Raw genomic sequence first — 22,127 nt, 5'->3', positions numbered from 1 at the left:
AATTCATGGTGTGGGGTAAGGATCAAATTTTATTTCTTTCTGTATATAGATACCACATTGCCTTTGTACCATCTATTGAAAAGAGTATTTCCCCTCACTGATCTGCAATACCACATTTTCCATAAATCAAATCTCCATATATATGTGATTCTATTTCTGCATTCTCACTCCTGTTCCAGTAGCCTATTTGCCTATCCTTGCAACACAGCACCTGAATTACTGTGGATTTATGAGTCTCGATATCCCTTTAAACAAATCTTGTCTTCTTGTTCTTCCTCAAGATAATTCTTTACATTTTTGTATATATTAGAATGTAGAATCAGAATTAGCTTATCACACATACATAACACACACACACACACACACACACACACTGACAACTTTTCTTACCATAATAAACACATATACCATGTCTGTTAGGATATTCATTGGGAATACATTGAATTTATAGAAAAATCAGTTTGGGAAGAATTGACACATTTTAAAATAGAGTTTTCTAATCCACAAATGTAGTACCTATCTCTGTTTATTGAGGTCTTCTTGAGCATGTGTGTGTGTGTGTGTGTGTGTGTGTGTGATCTATCTATGTACTTTTATAACATGTTATATAAAGATCTTACATATATTTGTTAAATTTATTCATTGTCATTTGATACTCTTTTTATCCTGTGGCAAACAGAATTTTTAAAAATTCCATTTCTCCCTTCTACTATTTTGGAACTTATATGCTGTTTCTATTATTTTAGTAGCTAAACTAGAAATTAAAACATATAAACATAACCTTTTAAAGGTTAAAATTAATCAACACTCCTCTTCTAGGACAATACAAGGATCCTAGGAAACTTTATCTCACCCCTGACTCATATATTTGAATTCTTTTTTGTTTTAACCTTATAAAACTTTATTATTGTTTTATGCAGTCATGCAATGTCTGCTTACACTTACTCATTTCTTTACATTTAAAAAAATCTTCATTTCTTTTGTATCTTAGATCTTCCATCTGTAATCTCTTTCCTTATCCTGAAGTATACTTGTAGAATTTGCTTTAATATGGATGATGACATACTCTCTCAGTCTTTGGGTTTTGTTTGAAAGTATACGTTTTCTTCCCCCACTGTCATTTCTTGAAAGATGTTTTTACTGGGAAAAGAATTCTAGATTGGCAGTTGTTTTCTTTCAGCATAGTGGAGATAACATTCTAATTTTACATGGCTTCCATGTTGTTGATGAAAAGTCAGCTGTCAGTTTAATTGTTGATCTACTGAAGATAATTTATTCCTCTTTTACTTTGGATGCTTTTAAGACCCTCATTTTTGTCTTTGGTATTGCCACAGTGAAATTAACACATTGGGTCTGTAGTTTACTATGGTATGTCTAGATATAGGTTTCCTTTCATCTTATCCCACTTAGAATCTGTTGGACTTTTTTGTTCTGCAGATTGGTGTCATCTGTGCATTCTGAAAAATTTCAGGCAACAGGTCTTCAAATATTATCTTGGTCCCAATATCTCTCTCTCTCCTATTCTTGTGAAACTGTATTTATGTTAGATGGTTTTACTCTGTACTCCATTTCTCGTAACCTCCCTTTCATATTTACAATCTTTATCTCTCTGTATTGCTTTCCAGATAATTTTCTCTCAGTAACTTCCAGTTTTCTTATTCTTTCTTCTACTTTATCCAATCTGTTAAATTCCTTCAATGAATTTTCCATTTTAATTCTGTATTTTCATTTATAGAAGTTCTATTTGGTTCTTTTTCATATCTGCTAGGTCATTTAAAAGTGATTTTTCCATACACTGCAGATATTTTCATTGTCTTTCAGTTCTTTAAACATAATGAACATAGTTTTTTTTAATACATTAAGCCTGATAATTATAAAATCTCTTATTGCCATCATGTTGTTCCTTTCAATTATGTCTTGAGAATTGTTTTCTTAGGTGGTAATTATTTTTATTATGACTTTATTTTAATTTTCCTTGGACAATTAATTGTAAGAATTGTTTGAGCCATAATATAGAGGTGCATTCCACCAAAAAGGATTTGTGTTTGCTATAATAAAGTTCCTAGGCACTGCTAATCCAAACCACTTCACACAACATTCAGAGCTTGAAGTTTTGTGGATCCCATGGGTGATATTAATCTAGGCTGAAAATCTGTCTAATGACCTTTTCATGGTTGTAATATCGCCAAGACAGGCAATTATTCCTGCCCACCGCCCTCAGTTTCTCAGTATCAAGTCAGATTTCCTTTCAGTCTTCTGGCAGTTGGATTGGTTGAGTTTCCTTGTAGCTTTGGCTTTACATAGGAAGGGTCTGTCATTGACTTCCTCATCTGAGGTGGGCCCTAGACTTCGACTTCTGAACTTCTGCCCTGGGAGGGCATCAAAACAAATACTAAATTTACTTGATTTGGAAACAGCTCTGTTGCAAGATCAACTTCAATGTCCTGCTTACCTCTCTGAATATATACTTTCCTTTATATTTTGCACTTGTGAGTTCTCACTATCTTGTCAATTATTTGATGCCTTACAGAATTTGATTTTATATTTTGTCCATTATTTTAGTTTTTTTTTTCTAAAAGCAAGGTGATTTCTTAGCCTATCATATTGCCATAAATGGAACTTTAATGTGGATTTTGAAAAAGCAAATCAATATAGAATAGTTGTTAAGAATACAGGATCTGGAGTCACATTGTCTGGCTTTATACCATAGATTTTTCTTCGCTTTATCTGCTGTGTGATATTGGACAAGTTACTTCATTGTGTTTCACTTTTCTCATCTTTAAAATGAGGGAAATAATAGCATTTTCCTCATAATACAGGTAAAGCACTTAGTACACTTTAGGTCATTTAATGTCATTATGATTACCTCTCTTTGAGAATTGGTAAGAGAGAAAATAAGAAATAGCAAGAGATGAGAAGAGGGAGGATGAACTGTATGGGAACAGGGAATGAAGAAGATATAAGTTTGGGGGTAAATGATATAAAAAGAGGTTTTATTAAGCATGTCTTGCTGAATATTATGCAATATAATTCACCTCTTTCCATTTTCTCAAAAAATTTTCAGTAAAGACCTACATATTTTTCAGCATTTTTTTGTTATGTGTTTTGTTGTGTTTCTTCCCACCCCCCAGCAGGATTTGTGGTTTTTTGGGGGGCAGGGGATGGATGGGATACTGTACCAGGACTGGTTTCTGGGTGGTTCAATCTTATTCTTATTACATATTTACCTTACAGTTGTCAGCAAGTCCACCTCAAAGACTGTTGTTGTCTTCATTGCTTTGGCAATCTGTCTGAAACATAGTAGGCACTCAAACAAAAACAAAATAATACCACGATAACTTGAATACAATGAGACAAAATTTTCAATTAGAAAAGTTAGATGTTAGGTTTTTCTAACACTGACCATAGTAAGAAAGATGATATAATAATTTCCTTCCTGACCTTTTAAAAACAACATTTTCTAATTACAAACGTGAACTTAGTACAGAATACTAAAAAAACAGCAGGGTTTCTCTACCTCTGCGTTGTTGGCACCTTGGGCTGGATAATTCTTTGTTGTTGGGGGGCGGGTAGGAAGTTCAGCAGCAGCCCTAGCCTCTACACCCGAGGTGCCAGTAGCACCCCCGCCTCCAGCAGGAACAAACAAAAATGTCTCCAGAACTTGCCCAACATCCCCCGGGGAGAAAATATGCTCCAGGCTGAGAATTATTTAGCGCATGAGAGGAATTACAAAAATCACCTGTAGTCCTACCATCTAGAAATGTAAACTTCTTGTTGACATAAAGATTACAAAACACTGTCACATTAAACTTAGCGTTCTATAGCCAGTTGTTTGTTTTTTTTTTACTCAGTAATACAGCATCAACATTTTTGTTATGTGATATCCCTCTACAGGATGAGTTTTAATGGATGCTGGTGCTAACACTGTATGAAAGCATCGTACTTTACCCAACTCCTCCCGTAGTGCTGGAGAATCTGATTGTTTCAAATAAAGCTTCACTAAATATACCTGATTATTTCCTTAGAATAAATTCTTGTGAGTAAAATTGCAGCTCAAACTAAGTTTGGTGCTGTCCACCGGTGTGGTGATGAACTTCGGAGCACCCAATCTTGACCTCACCTGCCAAGAGCCCTTTGCTCAGGATCCACTCTCACGCAGAGAAGCGTCTCCTGACGGCCCCGCGCCTCTCCTCAGCGGTTCCTTGTCTAGCAGGACTACAAAGGCCCGCCTTGGTGGGATGGCGGGGTTGATGAGCCATGCCAGCCCTCCACCAGCGGGAGGCGCTGTGGAATCCGCGGCGCTGTGGAACCAGGGCGCCGCTCTGCGTTGGGGGACGCTCTGCCCGCCAGCCCCGCGTCGTCTCGGCGGCCTCCGGTTTGGGGAAGTGTTTCTAGGAGACGGCCATAGCCGGCCGCGCCTGCGTAGTTGACGCCACCGGAGGCTGGCTGACGGACCCGAGGCGCTGGGCCAGGGAGCGAGTTCTCGCTGGCTCTGGGTCTCTGTCACCGCCAGGCTTCTCTAGCCCCATGGTACTCCCGTGAGGCCGGCTGCCGGCATAAGTCTCCTCGGGATGGAGCACATCCGGACGACCAAGGTAGTCGGGCGCGGAGAGCCTTTTGCCGCTGGCCTGGTCTCCCCCGGCCGAGGCGGGAGGCGTCGAGGGCTCGCCTGGCCTGACTAGGACTGGGGACTGACCGGGTGGGGACCTGGCCCCCGCACCGAAGGGACCTGGTCGGGCCTGGTCTGGGAGGGCAGGGTCAGCTTGGGCCCAGGGAGGTACGGAGGCCTCCCGTTCCTACGGGAGCAGGGGTCTCTCCAGAAGCTCGGGGTGTTTGAGGATAAGTCTGGGAAAATTGGTTAACGCCCTCTTAGCTATAGGCATTCTTTCTTTCCTTTTTTTGAGGAAGCAAAATTGGAAATGCGTTATCTTCGGGAGCTTTCAGCTGTTCATCGCTTCATATACCGGAAAACGGGCGGGTCCTCAAATTAACATTACGATGTTGTGTAAGCTTTCCTTTGCTCACGTTTCATTGTCCCGTGTCACAGATTCATGATGCAAGTTTTGGAGGAGCCAAGATCACTCTCACTTTCTTGTCTGAGTCTTCTGTCATTTAGATTGGGTATTTCCGTGTCTGTGCTTCAAACTTTCTGCGTTAAGTTCAATAGCTTAATAGAGGAGTTATGGAGAAGGGGAAAGTGTTATTCCGTAATTTAAAAGGTCAGATGGAACTTTTCTTCGATTGAACTTATTAAATTTCATACTTACTGTATGTGAAAGACATTTATTTTGAGAATGAACGAATATTTTGTGATTCCATTACAACTAAAAACTTAAGGAAATGACATCACAATATTATCAAATTACTTTTCCAGCATTAAAGTTAAACTTCAACTTTGGAAGGGAGAAAAACATAAATCGAGACCAGAAGAATTGAATAACATTTTAAGGTCTCTCGGAGCCTATCAGTTAGGAGGAAGAGCCACTGAATTTGAATTTTGTTTTGCCGAGGCTGAAACCGCCACTCAGTTGCTGCTCATCTTAAAGTTACGGCTAGCTTGGGGAGCTAGCAGACTAAACGTTATCTTCGTTGTTCCAATGAGAATTTGAGATCTATGTCTTTAAAATATTGCACACACCTTTTTAAGGTGCACATGGATTTTTATGAGAGCTTGTCTTTAACATTGCACATACAGTACCTGGTAAAACTGAAGATATTAAAAACTGACCCTTTTTAAAATTTTTTCTTTTTTTAAGAGAAGAAAGGTAAAGTAACTTGAGAATTCAAGTTGCTGGCACTTAAAGTTTGAAAATAGAAGGGTGATTAAGTCTATAACCAGACTAGTAGAAGGTGCAACGGTGGAAAGAGGACTACAGTGGGCATCGATCAAGTTCTTGTCCTGGTTCCAGGCTTCCAGATGTGCATTATATAGTAGCTGTGTGCACATGACTTCCTTCTGCACCAGTTTGAACCTCATCTTTGCATCTTTCTTTTTTTTCTTTAAAGCAAACATCCTAACAGAGTACATGTTTCATATGCTCGGTACACAGTGCACAGCACACAATTGAAAACCAATAAACGTGAACTGAATGTGATCAACTAGAACAAACTTTATTCTTAGGTGAATGATAAGAGTGAACAGACTCTTGGAAAATATTTCAGATCCTTTGGGTATTTTAAGGCTTTTCTCCTTCAATTTATGATAATATGTACTTTGTTTTTAGTTGCATGGTTAGTTGTAGCCTTTCTTATTATCACCTTGAAGGTTGTCACTGGTGATTTTCATTTGGTCTGATACTCCTCTTTAACTACCAGTTGATGGACTTTTCTTCAGTTAATTTTCTGATTTAGTTTTAGCTTTCCACAGTGGGTCCATGCTGGTGGTTTAATAAGGCCCTTTTATGGCTTTTTAAAGACCAAAAGATTTCTGACTAATTTTCTATTAAAACTACTTCTCAGATATGCTCCTTTATTACTTTGGGTTGTTTTTCTAGCATTGGACCACTACTCTGGGGTGATCTTAAGTGGTGTAAGTAGACTGCAATTAAACAAATATTTGGTAGGTATTTATTATGTACCAGGCACTGTACAGAGACTGGGTATACAATAGCAAGATAGACGTGGACTTCATATACATTCTGATAATTGTTGTATGGACTGTAACATTTTCTTGAATTATTAATCTATTGGGAAAACAACTTACTCTTAAAAGATTAATTTGAACATAGCCAACCTTTTGTTCCCATTATGTGTATGTGGCCTTCACCTGGACTTAGTTAATTTGCTGCAAAAATAATTGTAAGTATTTCAAAACCAAAAGTGAATTGCTTTTGGTTTACTAGCTATTTTGAACCTCATACAGTTTATTCAGTATGATCAAGAACTGATCAAGTATATGGAGTATATACTCTATGACTATTTAGTGATTTGCTCTATATTGTTCAGACAGCTATATTTGAAAAGTAATAATTATTTATTGAGCAACTATATGTCAATATAGCCAATTATACAATATTTTTGTAACTTTATGATATGAACAATTTCACAGTGTTAATTCATACAGTATTGTCACTAATCTCTTAAATAACCCTGTCAGTTGTTGGGTATTATCATCTCCATTTATAAATAATAATAAGCCTTAGGCTTAGAGAGTTTAAGTAACCTGCCCAATTGGCTCAAGAGGGGTCCAGCTTGGATTTAAACTAAGATTTGCCTAACTTGAAAGACTATGTATGGTTTTTTCAATGCCTCTCTAGCTTTAATCTAATTGTTAAGTTTGTATTAATATTAATTCAGAAATAAATGCTAATAGTAATTCTAAGAGCTTTTTCTTCCCCAAACCTCTTCTTGTCATAAGTAAATAATATTTACATGGTATTTTTAATAATGTTTAGGATCATTCTTTATTGCTTGTTAACCAGAGATTTTAACAGTGTAGTATTTCAGCTGAGTACTAATTAGTTTTAAAATTCAGGAACAGAGATATCATCATGTTTTGGTCACATTTGGTTTACTGACTGTGTAGCATCAATAAAGATGTCAAGTCCCTGAATTTGAATTTCTGAAAGAGCATTTCCACGCTATACTTATGAACCACATGGCCACTGCCTATCACTTTGAGCTCTAATTTTGCTGTAATGAGTTAGTCCTGCCAAGAAACAATGAGAAATATGCAGAGACAGTTCTTTTTTTTTGCAGTCTTTCTCCTCTCCCTGCCAGGCTCCAGTACTTTGGCTGACATCATATATTGATGTGGAATGATGTTGTACTATCTGTGAATGGAATTTTACAGAATGGAATGGAAAAATTATTTTTTTTTAAAGCTATAAATGAAAAACTACATCCTAGAGTTTGTTGTAGAATGGAATGTCTGTAAAAATCTGATCCTTCCTAGGGCTCAAATTGAATTATTCCAAAAGTAATGCCCAATTTATTCTTTAGCTTGCTCCCCCTTTTTGTCATTAGAATGTGATATCATACATATATATACACAAATATACATTATCTGTTATAAAGAAGGAAGGAAATATAAAACTAAGAATGGATCAAGAATAAGGAGAAACTGATATTATTTAAATTGTCTTTGAAATAAAAGCCATTAGGTTTTGAGGAGCACCTGAATGCTTTTCCCCCAAGTAAAGTGCTATTTTGACTATCACTAATGTTATCTCATTTTACAGGTGAGGAAACTGAAGTTTCAGAGATTACATAAAATAACTTGTCCTGGCTCACACTGCTCTACTAAGGGGACAGGTGGAAGCTGGAAACTTGAATCCATGTCTTTCTACTACCAGTCCTATTCTCTTAACCACTGCACTCTCCTGCCTCACAGAATAGTGATTTAATCAAGAGATTTGAGTAGTCAGGTGGGGCAGTGTGCGTAGGAATGGAGAGGAGGGGATGGATGAGAGAAACTTAAGTGATCAGGTTTTTTCCAGTAGCTAGCTAATTATGGGAGTTCAGAATGAGGGAAATGGTCTAGCACCAGGAAGTACATTTGGGAGTTATCTGTGTTTGGGTAATCATTGAAATTTCTATTTGGATGACTTTGTGCAAGGAGAATATGTTGCGACTCCGTAGAGAAGAGTGTGAAGGCTGGAGTCCTGGGAATGCTTAAAAAGGGGTAAGCTGAGGAAGAGGAGCCTGACAAAGAGTAGTTGGGATAAATTTGGAAGAGCTGGGATTGGAACAGTTGGGAAGGGAACTGGCTTCCCTGTTCTAATTTCCTTCTGTTCTGCTTCCTCCCCCTTGGGCCAGGCACTGTTTTAGCTACTGGGGAAATGGTGATGAACAAATCAGACAAAAACTCCTGCCCTTATAAAATTTATTTTCTAGTTGGGGAAGACATAATGAAAGTAGCAGGTCCAATATGTGGAATATTAAATGGCGGTAAATGCTATGGATGAAAATAAAGGAAGCAAGGGCTCTGGAGAGTCCAGCGGTTACCTGGAGGTGAGGGAAGACAGTTGTAAATAGGTAGTTAGGGAAGCCCTTCCTGAAGGTGACTCTTGAGTACAAACCTGAAACTGGTGAGGGAGAGAGCCATCCTGCCATGGGGGCAAGAGTGAGGGAACAGCAGGGGCAAAAACGATTTGTAGGTGATGCCTGCTTGCTAAGAACCAGCAAGAACGCTAGAGCAGAGTGAGTGAAGGAGAGCATACTAGAAGAATTAAAGTTGGACAGGGGCAAGTTACTGCAGACCCTTAAAGGCCATTGTAAAATCTTTGCTTTTACTCTGAGTAAGAGAGGAAGCCACTGATAGAAAAAAGCAAACATAGAACTGAAAAATGCCCTCTGGATTTTACCATCCAAGGTTACTCTCTCCCCTCTTAAGAGGTCTGTGAGTGTTTCACTTTATAATTTATGCAGCCAGACACTGTTCTAGAAACTGGGATACTTGAACAAAAAACATAGTCTCTGCCCTCCACTTATCTTCCACTTCGTGAAGGGCAACTTGACGTACTCTTTCTTTTTGAAAGCTAATTCTTGGCAGGATGTCAGTGTGGAATAATGATTCTAGGAGTCCCAAACGAATGCCTGGCTGTAGGGAAGGAGTGCAACAAGCCAGAAAAGTAGTGACAGTGCATCTTCTGCTTCAGTAACCACAGCATTCATTGTCAAGTAGTTGTAGAGTGAGTATAAGTGTTGGTCACAGAAGTTTGATTGAAGAAGGCCATTGGTTCCTTCCTGTCCGGGAGGCCACTTTTCTCTCTTGGGGATAATTAGGTGTCTGGATATTCTGAAGGTGATTCTGTGTATGTGGGATTCCCTGTGTTTTCCGTTTCCAACTTTGTAATTGGCTGAAATTTGAACTTCCTGCATAGACCATTAGGGAACTTTTAGTGTAGGCCTAATAGTTGGCAACAGTTCACGTAAATAGTCTTTAATGTGTGTTGGCATTTACCATCCCTCACTAGGACACCCTCCAATTCCTTTCTTCTTGCTGCGTTTTTTTTTTTTTCTTTGTTTATTCTTTCTTTTCCCAAAGCCTTTTTTCCCTTTCCTGTTTACTTTTTACCTGTGATGATACCTATAATTTAAGGATCCTAACATTATTTTGGTAGTTCCTCAGTGATTGTGACCTAAAAGAGTTGTGGTTGCTTCCTAAATATCTGACTTAAAACATTTCCAAGAAAAGACTGGGGAAAATCTGTAGCAACATCTGTAAAGTGCTTTTGGTTCTTTGGTGAAAAGGAAAAAGATAATGGAGGAGTTGGTTTTTAGAAATTGACTTAGTCTGTAGTTTGAAATTTGTATGCCAGTGATTTTAACAAAGAAAAATGTTTGATTTCTCTTTTCGAGGGGAGGAATTTGCCATAAAGAGCAGAATAATCAATGTATTTTCTTAGAAATTCTCCTTATTTCCTCCAGAACTGTAAAGAACTAAATAAATGTTTTGTAATAATTTCAGATTAATTTTACTGTCACATGCATGAAGAGATTGCCCTATTGAAGCAGTTACATGAAATGGTTTTCTACTATTATATATTTTCTTGATTTTAATATAAGTTTGTATTTGCTATGGTAATGGATAACCTTCAATTTATTATATTCAAGATTTACTTTCTTTGCTCTCAGATTGACTTTTTCTTCTCTATACCCTATCTTAGTGAAAGGTAACCAGTCTGACAAGCTTAAAATCCTTAAGAAACCTCTTATTTCTCCTTCTTTCTTCCTTTTCTCATCAGTTTTGCTATTATCTCAAAATGGGTTTCCTCTCTTTCAGATCCTAATATCTCTCCCAGTGACTCGTAGATTATTTCATTAGCCTCTGACCTGGTTACCTTTACCCAACTGAGCATTTTCTCTACATTGACACTGGAATGATCTTATAAACCATATCGGGTCATAGACTACTTTGCTTTAAAACCCCTATTTGTATCCTGTTATCTACAGCATTAATTCTCTGCTTTAACAAGTTTCTTTTTCATCAGATAAAAAGTTTGCTGCTTCTCTTTGAGATATAAATGTTATATCTCCTCAATTGAGAATTCTGTGTTTTCTCTGTATTCCAACTAGTGAAGAAAAACTTGTTGATCTTTGTTTTCTCCCATCCAAGTACTAACGGGCCCGACCCTGCTTACCTTCCGAGATCAGATGAGATCGGGCGCGTTCAGGGTGGTATGGCCGTAGACGATCTTTGTTTTCTTACATTAGAAAAACAGTTTTTTTCTAACTATAGAGCACATTGGAATATTGAATTTGCTTTTTAAACTCCATGTGCATCCTTCTTCCTTTCTCCATTTGAACTTAACTGGTCAGTAGCCTGACACAGAGGACTGTATGGGCTGAACCTACCTTTCCAGGTTACTAACTATAGTAATTTTTGCAAACATTTATTTGAGTACTTTATTGCTTATATTTATCAGGCAAACAGGGGTGAATATCCAGCCTTTCTATAACCTTCTGCAGAAGAGATTATTGTTCTTATTTTAGAGATAAAAAAATGAGACCCATTTATCTACATGTTCTTCAAAGATACATGTGTGTGTTTGGGTGTGTGTGTTTGTGTAACGTATTTTAAAGGGTCAAAGTTGCAATAAGCTACTTTAAAAAGTGGGAGAACTAGATAAACTGGGAACTTAAATGTTTAGGAAAAGAGCCTAAAGGTAGAGAAGGAATTTAATCTCCTTGAGTTAGGAGCCAGAGGCATTAATTTGGAGTTGAAGTTAGAAGGAATATCAGTTGCATAGGAATGAGCAGGCGAACTTCTTACAAGTACAGATTCTTGGTCTCCATTTCCTCAGATGACTGAATGGAGTTGAAATGAGGCTTGAGATTTGTACTTTTGCGAAGTTTTGGAGATGATTCAGATGCACAACTAGGCTTTGAAGCTCATATATGGATGATCAAAATTAAATACCTAACAAAAGGAATTTCAGACAGTTTTGGCTTTAAAACTAAGGGGAATCAGGAAATAAGCGTAAAGTCTTGGAAAGCATTTTCAAGCCAAATTTGCTACCTTGATAGAGACTCAGCCAGAAGGAACTATGTAGTACTATATAGTTCCAGAGGAAGGGTGATTTTGCCGTATTTGGGTAATGGGTGGGGATAGAAGACTGAAAGTCCACACATGTACTACAAAAATAAACAAAGCTGAACTATACCTGTTCTAGTAGTTTGTCTCCTTGTTTTTAGTTTGTTGCTCATTTACTCATGCATTACTGAATGGATATCTAGTATTCACCCACTGTGTGGGAAAAAGGTAGCAGAGAGAAATGAGGAACAGTATAATGGGATAAAGAAGAATCTTATTTAATAAATCCCTTGAATGATTTCAACAAGAAGGACCACTGTTAAATTATGGGCACCTTCCATTTTTCCCCTATGGGAAATAATTTCTCTGTGGCAGTTCATCTTAGTTTAATAAACATTTATTGTGTCAGACACTGTAGGAGCCAATAGGAGGTATTCATACATAAATAATGGACAGAAGAGGGATAAAATTCAAATGGAAAAATGATATGATTGTTTTACATATATACAAGCTTTGTAGATAATTGTTCCTTGAACAGTAATCACAATTTAAAGTTTATGATTAGAGCAAAACCATGAATATTTATGATCCTTTAAAAATCCACAAATTTAAAAACTTTGGACTTCTTTTTAAAACAAACTTAATATTTAATTTAATATTAATAGTAATAAAATCAGCCTCCCCCCTTTTAAAACTACTTGCCAATGTACTTTTTAATTTTCTCTGAGTACCTACTTGAAGTGCTACAAGATGATGTTGGCACAAATTATTAGCTTGAGTAGTGTTGGTACTTTATGATACTTTATTTCCGTAAGTATGTAGAATTGTCTTTTTATTAGAGCTCTTAGAACTTTTTTTTTTTTTTTTTTTTTTTAACCTGCTTAAGGAAATAGGATAGGTGAGATCTATGTTGTGGTGATTGCTCTTGGTTGGCTATAATGCCCTTTCCAGCCAAGCCTAGCACAACGAAGAGGAGTAAACAGTAGTTGATCCCATTTGTCTTAAAAGGTGTTTAAATTTAAGTTTTGATTCACAGTGTGTGGTATAATGAAGCTATATTTTTATTATATTTAAGGAAAAAATGATCTTAAACAACGAAATAAATGTTGACCTCCAAGAGAAATCTTTATTCATGTTTGTAAGTAGGAAGCCTTCCTGTTTTCTTAAGGGACAATGTATCAGACAGTTTTTGTATGTCAAATCAACTATCAGACCTTAGGTGGTTAAATTAGATCATTTCTCTTAAGTTTCCAGAGGAAAGTGTCAAAATTGAATCCATCATCTTACCTGTGCAAATAAAATTTTGTATCAAAAAGTAAGTTTTAAAATTTTACATTTAAATTTTAACTTATTTGAACAAGTGCTGTTATCAGCAAAAACTCTCCATGGAAGTAAATTTACAGGAGCCTTGAAGGGAGGGAGAAGCTAATCACCCTTTTAAATGGTGGTGCTTGATTACTTTGTAAATCATAATTTCATAATGGGACCATTTTGTTCTTTAATTAGTAATGCAAAGGAAAATATATGTGGGAGAAAAGTATAGAATTAATGAGATAATGGCTAGCTATCTAGATAGCTTGGAAGACATAGACAATCTAAAGAACTATCTAAGAGGCCGGGCGTGGTGGCTCACGCCTGTAATCCTAGCACTCTGGGAGGCCGAGGCGGGTGGATCGCTCGAGGTCAGGAGTTCGAGACCAGCCTGAGCAAGAGTGAGACCCCGTCTCTACTAAAAATAGAAAGAAATTATATAGACAACTAAAATATATATATACAAAAAATTAGCCGGGCATGGTGGCGCATGCCTGTAGTCCCAGCTACTCGGGAGGCTGAGGCAGTAGGATCGCTTAAGCCCAGGAGTTTGAGGTTGCTGTGAGCTAGACTGACGCCACGGCACTCACCCTAGCCCGGGCAACAGAGTGAGACTCTGTCTCAAAAAAAAAAAAAAGAACTATCTACAACTTGCTGCTGTACCTGTAAATGAAAAATTTTTAGTTGGTAGTGGTACTTTTTTTCCCCCAGAATGGTGAATAACACTAAATTTCAAAGCAGTAGTCTCCTGCACATTCCTGGCTAACCCTAATCCCACTCTCCACTCCAGTGGCAGTGCGTGTGTGTGTGTGTGTGTGTGTGTGTGTATCTATCTACAGGTATTAATAAAGACATACTATGTACCTCACTGCCTCAGGCTTTAGAGGAGACAGAAGCATAAGACAGCATCTGTACCAGGAAATTTCAGAGCTACAAAGGAATAATACAAAGCTAAGACATAAGTAATAAATTAATTTTCTGAGGATTCATGTTAGGAAGCACGGCATCAGTGGACCTTGAATAATGCTTAGCATTAGCAGAGCAGAAGAGACCACTTTAGGGAGGGAGGACAGAATGAGTAAAAGGCCAGAGCTGGACACAAAACAATTATTGTCCTGGCTTTGGGTGGTGAGGAGAATATAGAAACTAAGTTGGAGCTTACAACCACTCTACTGTTTCCTGATTTAATTTTTCTAGTAGTTTACTTCTAGAACTCTAGATAATAACCTTGTATATTTATTACTTGATTTTTTTCAACTTTAGATAAAAATGTTGACTGTTGGGTATGAAAAATGTTTTTGCTTACCGGTACCATGCAGCTCTCTTTCTTGCTCCCCTTAATATGTGTTACTGGGTTTTTTTTTTTCAAAATAGTGTTCTTCTCTATTGGTTACACTTGTTAACTGTAAATAATACCTATGTTGTTATGGCTTATATATTCCCCAAAAGGATATATGAAATTTAACACCAAATATTAAATGAGCTCTTATGTTTTTGAACAGAAGGAAGAAAAAATTGAAAATGGGTGCATATAAGTCCTGGGATAACAGAAAAAGAATTTACACTACTTTTGAAATGACAAATAACATCTTTTTTCTTTTAGGTTGAACAAGTAAAATTACTTGACAGATTCAGTACCAGCAACAAGTCATTAACAGGAACGCTGTATCTTACAGCCACACATCTGTTATTTATAGACTCTCACCAAAAAGAAACCTGGGTAAGGAAGACCACAGCTGTACTGTTTACCATATTGATAATAATGGATTTGGTCTGTCCTTGTGTTTTATTTTGAACATGTATAACAGAATTTTTAATCATTAGTTACCTATCTCAACCCAAAATTTTTTCTGTTACTAAATCACTCCTGCCTTCCCTTCTTATAAATCAGTGGTGTTAGGGGTAATGTTGAAGTCTTCTGTAGAATACTAGACTCTTTTTATCTCATAAATAATTATAAAGTGCCTATTTATTCCTTTTAATTTTTAAAAATCTAAATAATATATGTATATGTTAACAGGTCAAATTGTTTGGTGTATTCTATAATATTTTTATACCAAATTGCAGTTAAGGTGTTTAATTTGTTTTTTGCTAGTATAAATGTTGTAGTATACATATGCATGTACCAACATCTTGTGTATGGATAGAAAATATATGTATTTGTTTTCAAGTATACTTTTATATGTACTCAAGTATACCTTTAAGTATACTTGAAAATACACATATACGAATGTCTTGTACATGTTTCTTTCTGTATGTGTGCCAGTGTTTCTCTGGGATATTTGCCAGGGAATAAAATTATTGGGTCTTGGATAAGCACATATTTAACCTTACTAAGTTTGTCACCTCTTCAAAATGGTTGTTCCAAGTTATTCCCCTCAGTAAAGTGTTACACATTGTTCTACATCTTCATCAACACTGGTATTATCAACTTAAAAATTTTTGCTTATCTGGTGGATGTGCAATTGTAATATTAATTTGTTGATTATAAAAAAGTTGTCTTTTCAGTTATTTTGGCCATTGGATTTTCTTTTCTTTTTCTATTGGATTGTTTGTCTTTAATTGATTTTATAAGAGTTCTGGGTTTTATTACTTTGTCTTACATAGCACACATAAGTATCTTGACACACAGATATCTGTGTGTCTCATAGATAGCTTTTCCCAGTGTGTGGCTTGTTTTTTGTCTGCTTTTGAATATATATGTCTTTTAATTAAAGTTTACATTTTTAGTGTTATAGATTTTTCACTTTTTTGTCTTATGGTTTGTGCTCTTCTGGGACTTAAGAAAACCTTTCCTATGTTATGGTCATAAAGATCCTCCTATATTTTCTTCTTCAAGCTTAAGTTTGTCTTCCATGTATAAGTTGTTAATACGTCTGGGAAATATTATATTTTGGTGTATGATGTGACATAAGGATTCAGTTTTATTTTTTTCTTATTGACAACTGGCAACATTTATTGCCTGTTTTATTCCATTGATCTTTAGTACCAGCTCTGTCATAAATAAAGCTTACATGAATGCAGGGGTCTGCTTTTGAGCTCTCTCTTCTATTCTTTTGGTATATTGACTACACTGTACCAATATCACACTGCTTTATTGACTATGGTGTCTTAATAATTTTTGATATCTACTACAGCAAATCCTCCCAACTTGTTCTCTACAATTGTCATGGCTGTTTTGGGCTCTTTGTTCTTCCCGTTATGTTTTAGAATTCATTCATTTATTTATTCATGCATTAATTTAACACATGTTTATTGAGCACCTGCGGTGTGTTTCATATCGCTCTTCTAGATATTTTGGAAACACTAGCCAATAATAACAGATACCAATTCTGCCCTCAAAGCCAACATTCTAGTGGGGAGAGTCAGACACATAGGATAAATAAGTAAACTACATGGCAATGAGTGCTAAGCAGAAAATAAGTTGGAATAGGGGGTAGAAACATGGGATTAATATCTGTGTGCTTGAGAGGGAGAGATTGAGGCACGTTTCTCTGCCTGTATCCATGTCAGGTTTTGTAGCCTTCATTTTATAGATGAAGAAGTTGAAGCTGAGGGAAGTGGTGATTTGTTCAGTGTCACACAAGCAGTGCAGAGCAGTAAAGGGAGTGTAGGCTGTGCGGTCAGGTAGCTTTGGGTTCAGATGCCAGCTTTGCTGCTTCCTGGTTGGGTGACCATGTCAGAGTGCTTTTGACTGTAAGTAAATGAATACCTGACTGAAAATGGTGCCAAACCTCCCAAAACAGGAGGGGTGGGTTCTCCTCAGTACTCCCTTCGTCTTTGATCAGGGAGGAGAAGCTTTCCCAGAAGTCCCCCAGCCCACTTTCCTTAACATTTGATTGTTCAGACATTGGGACACTTGGCTACTTCTACCTGAATAGGAGGGAGAGAATGCAGATTTCTAGCATTTTTGATCTCTTGATGGAGATGGGCATTGCAAGTAAGGAAGGTGGAGAGGAAGGGCAGACCAACAGTGTCCGCCAAAAAGTGTGTGACTTTCAAGCTTAGCACCTACATAAAATGGATGTATAGCACCGGTCATCATGCAGAGCTTTTGTGAATTTTAGATGATAGAAAATATTTAAAATATCTGTGCCTAATGCCTAAAAGTGACTCAGTAAATCATAGCTGCTCATTCTATTTTTCTAAGCAATAGAGTCAAGATTAGAGGTCAGTTATGCCTCCCAATCTGGGGAGTAATATTGCTCTGTGGTGCACTATCCCTCATGGTACATGATGCGTTCTTCTTTTATCTCTTTGATTGTACTCTTTTGATTTTCCCGGGAAGGCCAGCCATTGATATGTGATTGCAACAAGTAACTTCCCTGAGAGGCTGATCTTAGAGAGATTGTATTCCCTAGAGGCACTGGGTCCCTTCCCTACCCAGTGCTTGCCAAGAACTGCCAGAAGTCTCACTAGCAGTAACTTCTCAAGTCATTAGTCATGTTATCCTCTACTCCATCTGCCCTTCCTTTGTCCACCTGCCTTGGTATTTTCTCTGTATGCTATCCATCTCCTAGAGATACAAATCAAAGTTTCCCATACAGCTATTTCTTTGGCTGTTGGGAATGTAGTTTGAGGAGCAGCAGAAGATATATCTATGTTGCTCTCTCCTCTCCCACCATTGTCTTTAAGATGCTTTCTTATCAGTATATTCCCATTTGTCTCTCCTGAATAAAGTCTGTTAGTATACTAAATCCATAGACATGAACATTTTAATCTAGAAGGGACCTTACCAGCCTTTTATCCTTTTTCTCATTTTCCAGATGATAATTTTTTCAAGATCACATAACTATTTAGTGGTAGAGCTGGGTCCCTTGTTTATTTTCTTCCTGAAAATCATTGTGAGTCTTAATTAGAACCATAATAGTGACATACAGATTGAGTATCTCTAATCCAAAAATTCAAAACTCTTTGAGCGCTGACGTGATGTTCAAAGGAAATGCTCATTGCAGCATTCCATATTTTGGATTTTTGGATTAGGGATGTTCAGTCAATAAGTACAATGTAAATATACCAAAATCTGAAAAAATCCAAACTTTGAAACGTTTCTAGTCCCAAGCATTTTGAATATCTAATACTCTACCTGTAATATTACAGTTAGCTTATTATTCCTTATTCTCTATTTAAATGTTACTATTAGATCATTTTGAGAAATTTGTCACAGGCCCAATAATATAAATGATAATGGTTCTAAATCTTAGCCATAAGCATAGGCTACTTATGTATATGTTAATTGTGTGTGCTATATATAGTTTTAATTTCCATAGGACAAGTTCTTCTCTCATTACTCTTCCTTTTCAAGCTTTTCTTGATTATTTGTATGCCTTTAATCTTGAATGGGAACTTTACATTAACATATATGATTAATATAATTGATATTAACATATTATAATTATATAACATGTATTTTATATAAATAATATCCATCCCTTACCCTACCACAAAAAACACAAATTTTTTTTTACTGAAATTTATGTTACATTTTTAGATTAATTTCAGATAAATTGCTCTCTTGCCATGATTGAGATTTATCATTCAGGAACCTAAGACTTGTTCTCTAGAAAAGTTTCCTATAAATATTTTAAATTAATAGGAATGGTTGGCCAGGCACGGTGGCTCACGCCTGTAATCCTAGCACTCTGGGAGGCCAAGGCAGTTGGATTGCTCGAGGTCAGGAGTTCGAGACCAGCCTGAGAAGAGCGAGACCTCGTCTCTACTAAAAATAGAAAGAAATGATCTGGCCAACTAAAAATATACATAGAAAAAATTAGCCGGGCATGGTGGCACATGCCTGTAGTCCCAGCTACTCGGGAGGCTGAGGCAGGAGGATTGCTTGAGCCCAGGAGTTTGAGGTTGCTGTGAGCTAGGCTGACGCCATGGCACTCACTCTAGCCTGGGCAACAGAGCAAGACTCTGTCTCAAAAAAATAGGAATAGTATTGAGAAAAAGTCTACTTTTTCGTAGCAAACAAAATATTGTAGAAGGTGAGAATGATAATCTCATGTTTAAAGTGCCATCAAGTATTGAGTTTGTAGTAGGACTTTTAATTCATTTACTCAGTAAACGTATCTTATGATGGAGTGGGTGTCAGGGATGATATCCATATTTCTAGCTTGGGCTTTCAGTCATTTAGAAATTAAAGTTGGGGCCGGGCGCGGTGGCTCACGCCTGTAATCCTAGCACTCTGGGAGGCCGAGGCGGGTGGATTGCTCAAGGTCAGGAGTTCGAGACCAGCCTGAGCAAGACCCCGTCTCTACTAAAAATAGAAAGACATTATATGGACAACTAAAAATCTATATAGAAAAAATTAGCCGGGCATAGTGGCGCATGCCTGTAGTCCCAGCTACTCGGGAGGCTGAGGCAGTAGGATCGCTTAAGCCGAGGAGTCTGAGGTTGCTGTGAGCTAAGCTGACGCCACGGCACTCACTCTAGCCTGGGCAACAAAGTGAGACTCTGTCTCAACAAAAACAAAAAAACAAAAAGAAATTAAAGTTGGAATTTGGAATATATAACATTTGTAAATTTTTTGATGGAGGAGGGCAATTATAACGCTCCAGGTACCGTGTTAGGTACTGGAGATGTAGTGTTGATCAGCTGAGCTTGCTCCTTGTGAAGTGTCCACAGTCTAGATGGAGAAATAGACGTTCACCACACAACTAATTACTCATGTAATAAGAGCTCTGAAGGAAAAGTGTAGGTTGATATGCAGTAAGAAAATGGAGAGGATTAACCTACTTGGGGGTTATGCAATAAGAAAATGGAGGGGATTAACCTCCTTCCCCCCCATGACTTGAATTGTATGTTGAGTTGGTTTTTAGTTGAGCAAACTGGGTTGTGGCCTATATGGGTAGTATAGGAGCAGGTCTGTGTTTGCTCTTCTCTCCCAACACACAGAGTCTGAAACATCCTATTGTCCCAAGTTAAGCTAGAGCTTTTAGTAAAGATGGTTCTTTGACTCCGGGGCTCATGATTGTTCAGAAGTAAGTATTCTACTGAGCTCTGTGCAGCAATTGCTGTTTTTGGTCAACACTGTCCTAAAGGGGTGTATAATGCAAGTTCATGTTCTATAAGAGGGTTGTGGGGCTTGTCAGGCTATACTTCTTGGTGACATTATGAGGCTTTTTGTCTTGCTATGTTGTTCAAGCTGGCCTTGAACTCCTTGGCTCAAGTGCTCTCCTGCCTCAGCCTCCTAAGTAGAAGTCATGTACCACTATACCCAGTTAATTATGAGTTTTAAGCAAAGACCAGAAATATGACTAGAAATTCCTAGGTGAAGAGTTAGAGCTACAGTGTACCAGTTAGTCGGAGCAAGTCAGCATGTGTGAAGGAGCTTGGTGCATTTGAGGAGCCAAAAGAAGGCAAATGTCACTAGAACGTACATAGTCAATGATGGGGGAGACACTTGAAACGGGACTAGAGAAAATGGGAAATGACTAGACTGCCTTTTTTCTTTCTAGAATGCTTTGGAATGTTCACTCTACCATCTTGTAGAAAATGGATCATCGGGGTCAAGAGTAGATATGGGGAGAGCATTTGGGACTCTTTATTAATAGTAGTTCAAGTGAGAGACGGTGGGGACATTGCAGCTAGGGAAGTGACAGTAGAGATGGAGAGACACTTAGGAGATATAGTTCTTGGGGTCTGATAAGGTATTGAGTATGTGGGGTGATGGAGGAAAGAGCGGAGTGACACTCATGTTCTTGACTTGGGCATTCAGTCAATTAAAAACTTGTAGTTTTAGTGAGTAGTATATAGCATTTGCAACTTTATTTGAGGAGGGCATTCCTGACACTTGTACACTCCAGAAGAGAATAAATATTTAGTGCTTTCTGTATTGATGACTTGAATGTTTATTCATGCTGTAGATATTGCACCACCACATTGCCTCAGTGGAGAAACTGGCTTTGACTACTTCAGGATGCCCGCTTGTGATTCAGTGCAAGAACTTCAGAATTGTGCATTTCATTGTTCCCAGAGAAAGAGATTGCCATGATATTTACAACTCTTTGCTACAACTGTCAAAACAAGGTATTGTTCTTAGACACCAAAGCTTACATGCTCAATTTGAGATGGGTTATTCAAGATACTTTATTTAATGTCTCATTATTGTTATTTTATACTTTAAGTTACTCTGACAATAAAGTTCTTATGCCCTCTATTCCCCCCAAATTGGCCTAGAAATAATGAGAAACTAATCTGAATTTTGAGAATGGTGTCTAAAGAAAGGTCTATAGTAAGGAAAAAGTAAAGCATTTATAATTTATAGTATACAGAAACCATAGATTTACATTAATGTTTTTAAAGTCTATTGGTAGTGAAGGTAGGGTGGAGAGGGATATAGGCCCTAAAGAGGAATCTTATCAGTACTTATGCCCTGGGGATCTGGAGGCTTCCTTCCCCCACATGGCTTGAATTGTATGTTGAGTTGGTTTTCAGTTGAGCTAACTGGATTGCGGCCTGCATGAGTGGTGTAGGAGCAGGTCTGTGTTTGCTCTTCTCTCCCAACGCATAGAGCCCGTAACATCCTATTGTCCCAAGTTAAGCTAGAGCCTTTAGTAAAGATGGTTCTGTGACTCCAGGGCTTATCATTGTTTAGAAGTAAGTATTCTACTGAGCTCTGTGCAGCAATTGCTATTTTTTGTCAACACTGTCCTAAAGAGGTGTATAATGCAAGTTCATGTTCTATATGCCCTCTTTAGTTTTTCATTTCAGCATTAGTCTTTCCATTTTACTTCTCATTTGGGAAAAGTGGTGAGTAGGAAGTGTCTATTTGTCTTTAAAATTTTACTTTTAAGAAAAAAATATGCAATAGAAGATTTAATATATAAGTTGAGCT

At 37.4% G+C, this 22,127-nt stretch overlaps 1 protein-coding gene across 1 annotated transcript in view; it reads left to right on the top strand.

Moving 5' to 3' along the window:
* Positions 1–4,467: 4,467 nt before the first annotated feature.
* The window catches only part of MTMR6 (myotubularin related protein 6), a 33,556-nt gene continuing 15,896 nt past the window's right edge, over positions 4,468–22,127 (top strand). The window contains exons 1-3 of the mRNA XM_069467424.1: positions 4,468–4,595; positions 14,892–15,008; positions 21,157–21,319. Coding sequence (XP_069323525.1) covers positions 4,572–4,595; positions 14,892–15,008; positions 21,157–21,319 — 304 coding nt within the window. The 5' untranslated portion in view covers positions 4,468–4,571. The remainder of the gene's footprint in view (positions 4,596–14,891; positions 15,009–21,156; positions 21,320–22,127) is intronic.

Source organism: Eulemur rufifrons, chromosome 4 (genome assembly GCF_041146395.1).
Source record: "Eulemur rufifrons isolate Redbay chromosome 4, OSU_ERuf_1, whole genome shotgun sequence".
Classification (NCBI taxonomy): Eukaryota; Metazoa; Chordata; class Mammalia; order Primates; family Lemuridae; genus Eulemur; species Eulemur rufifrons.
This window is presented reverse-complemented; position numbering and strand designations above follow the sequence as displayed.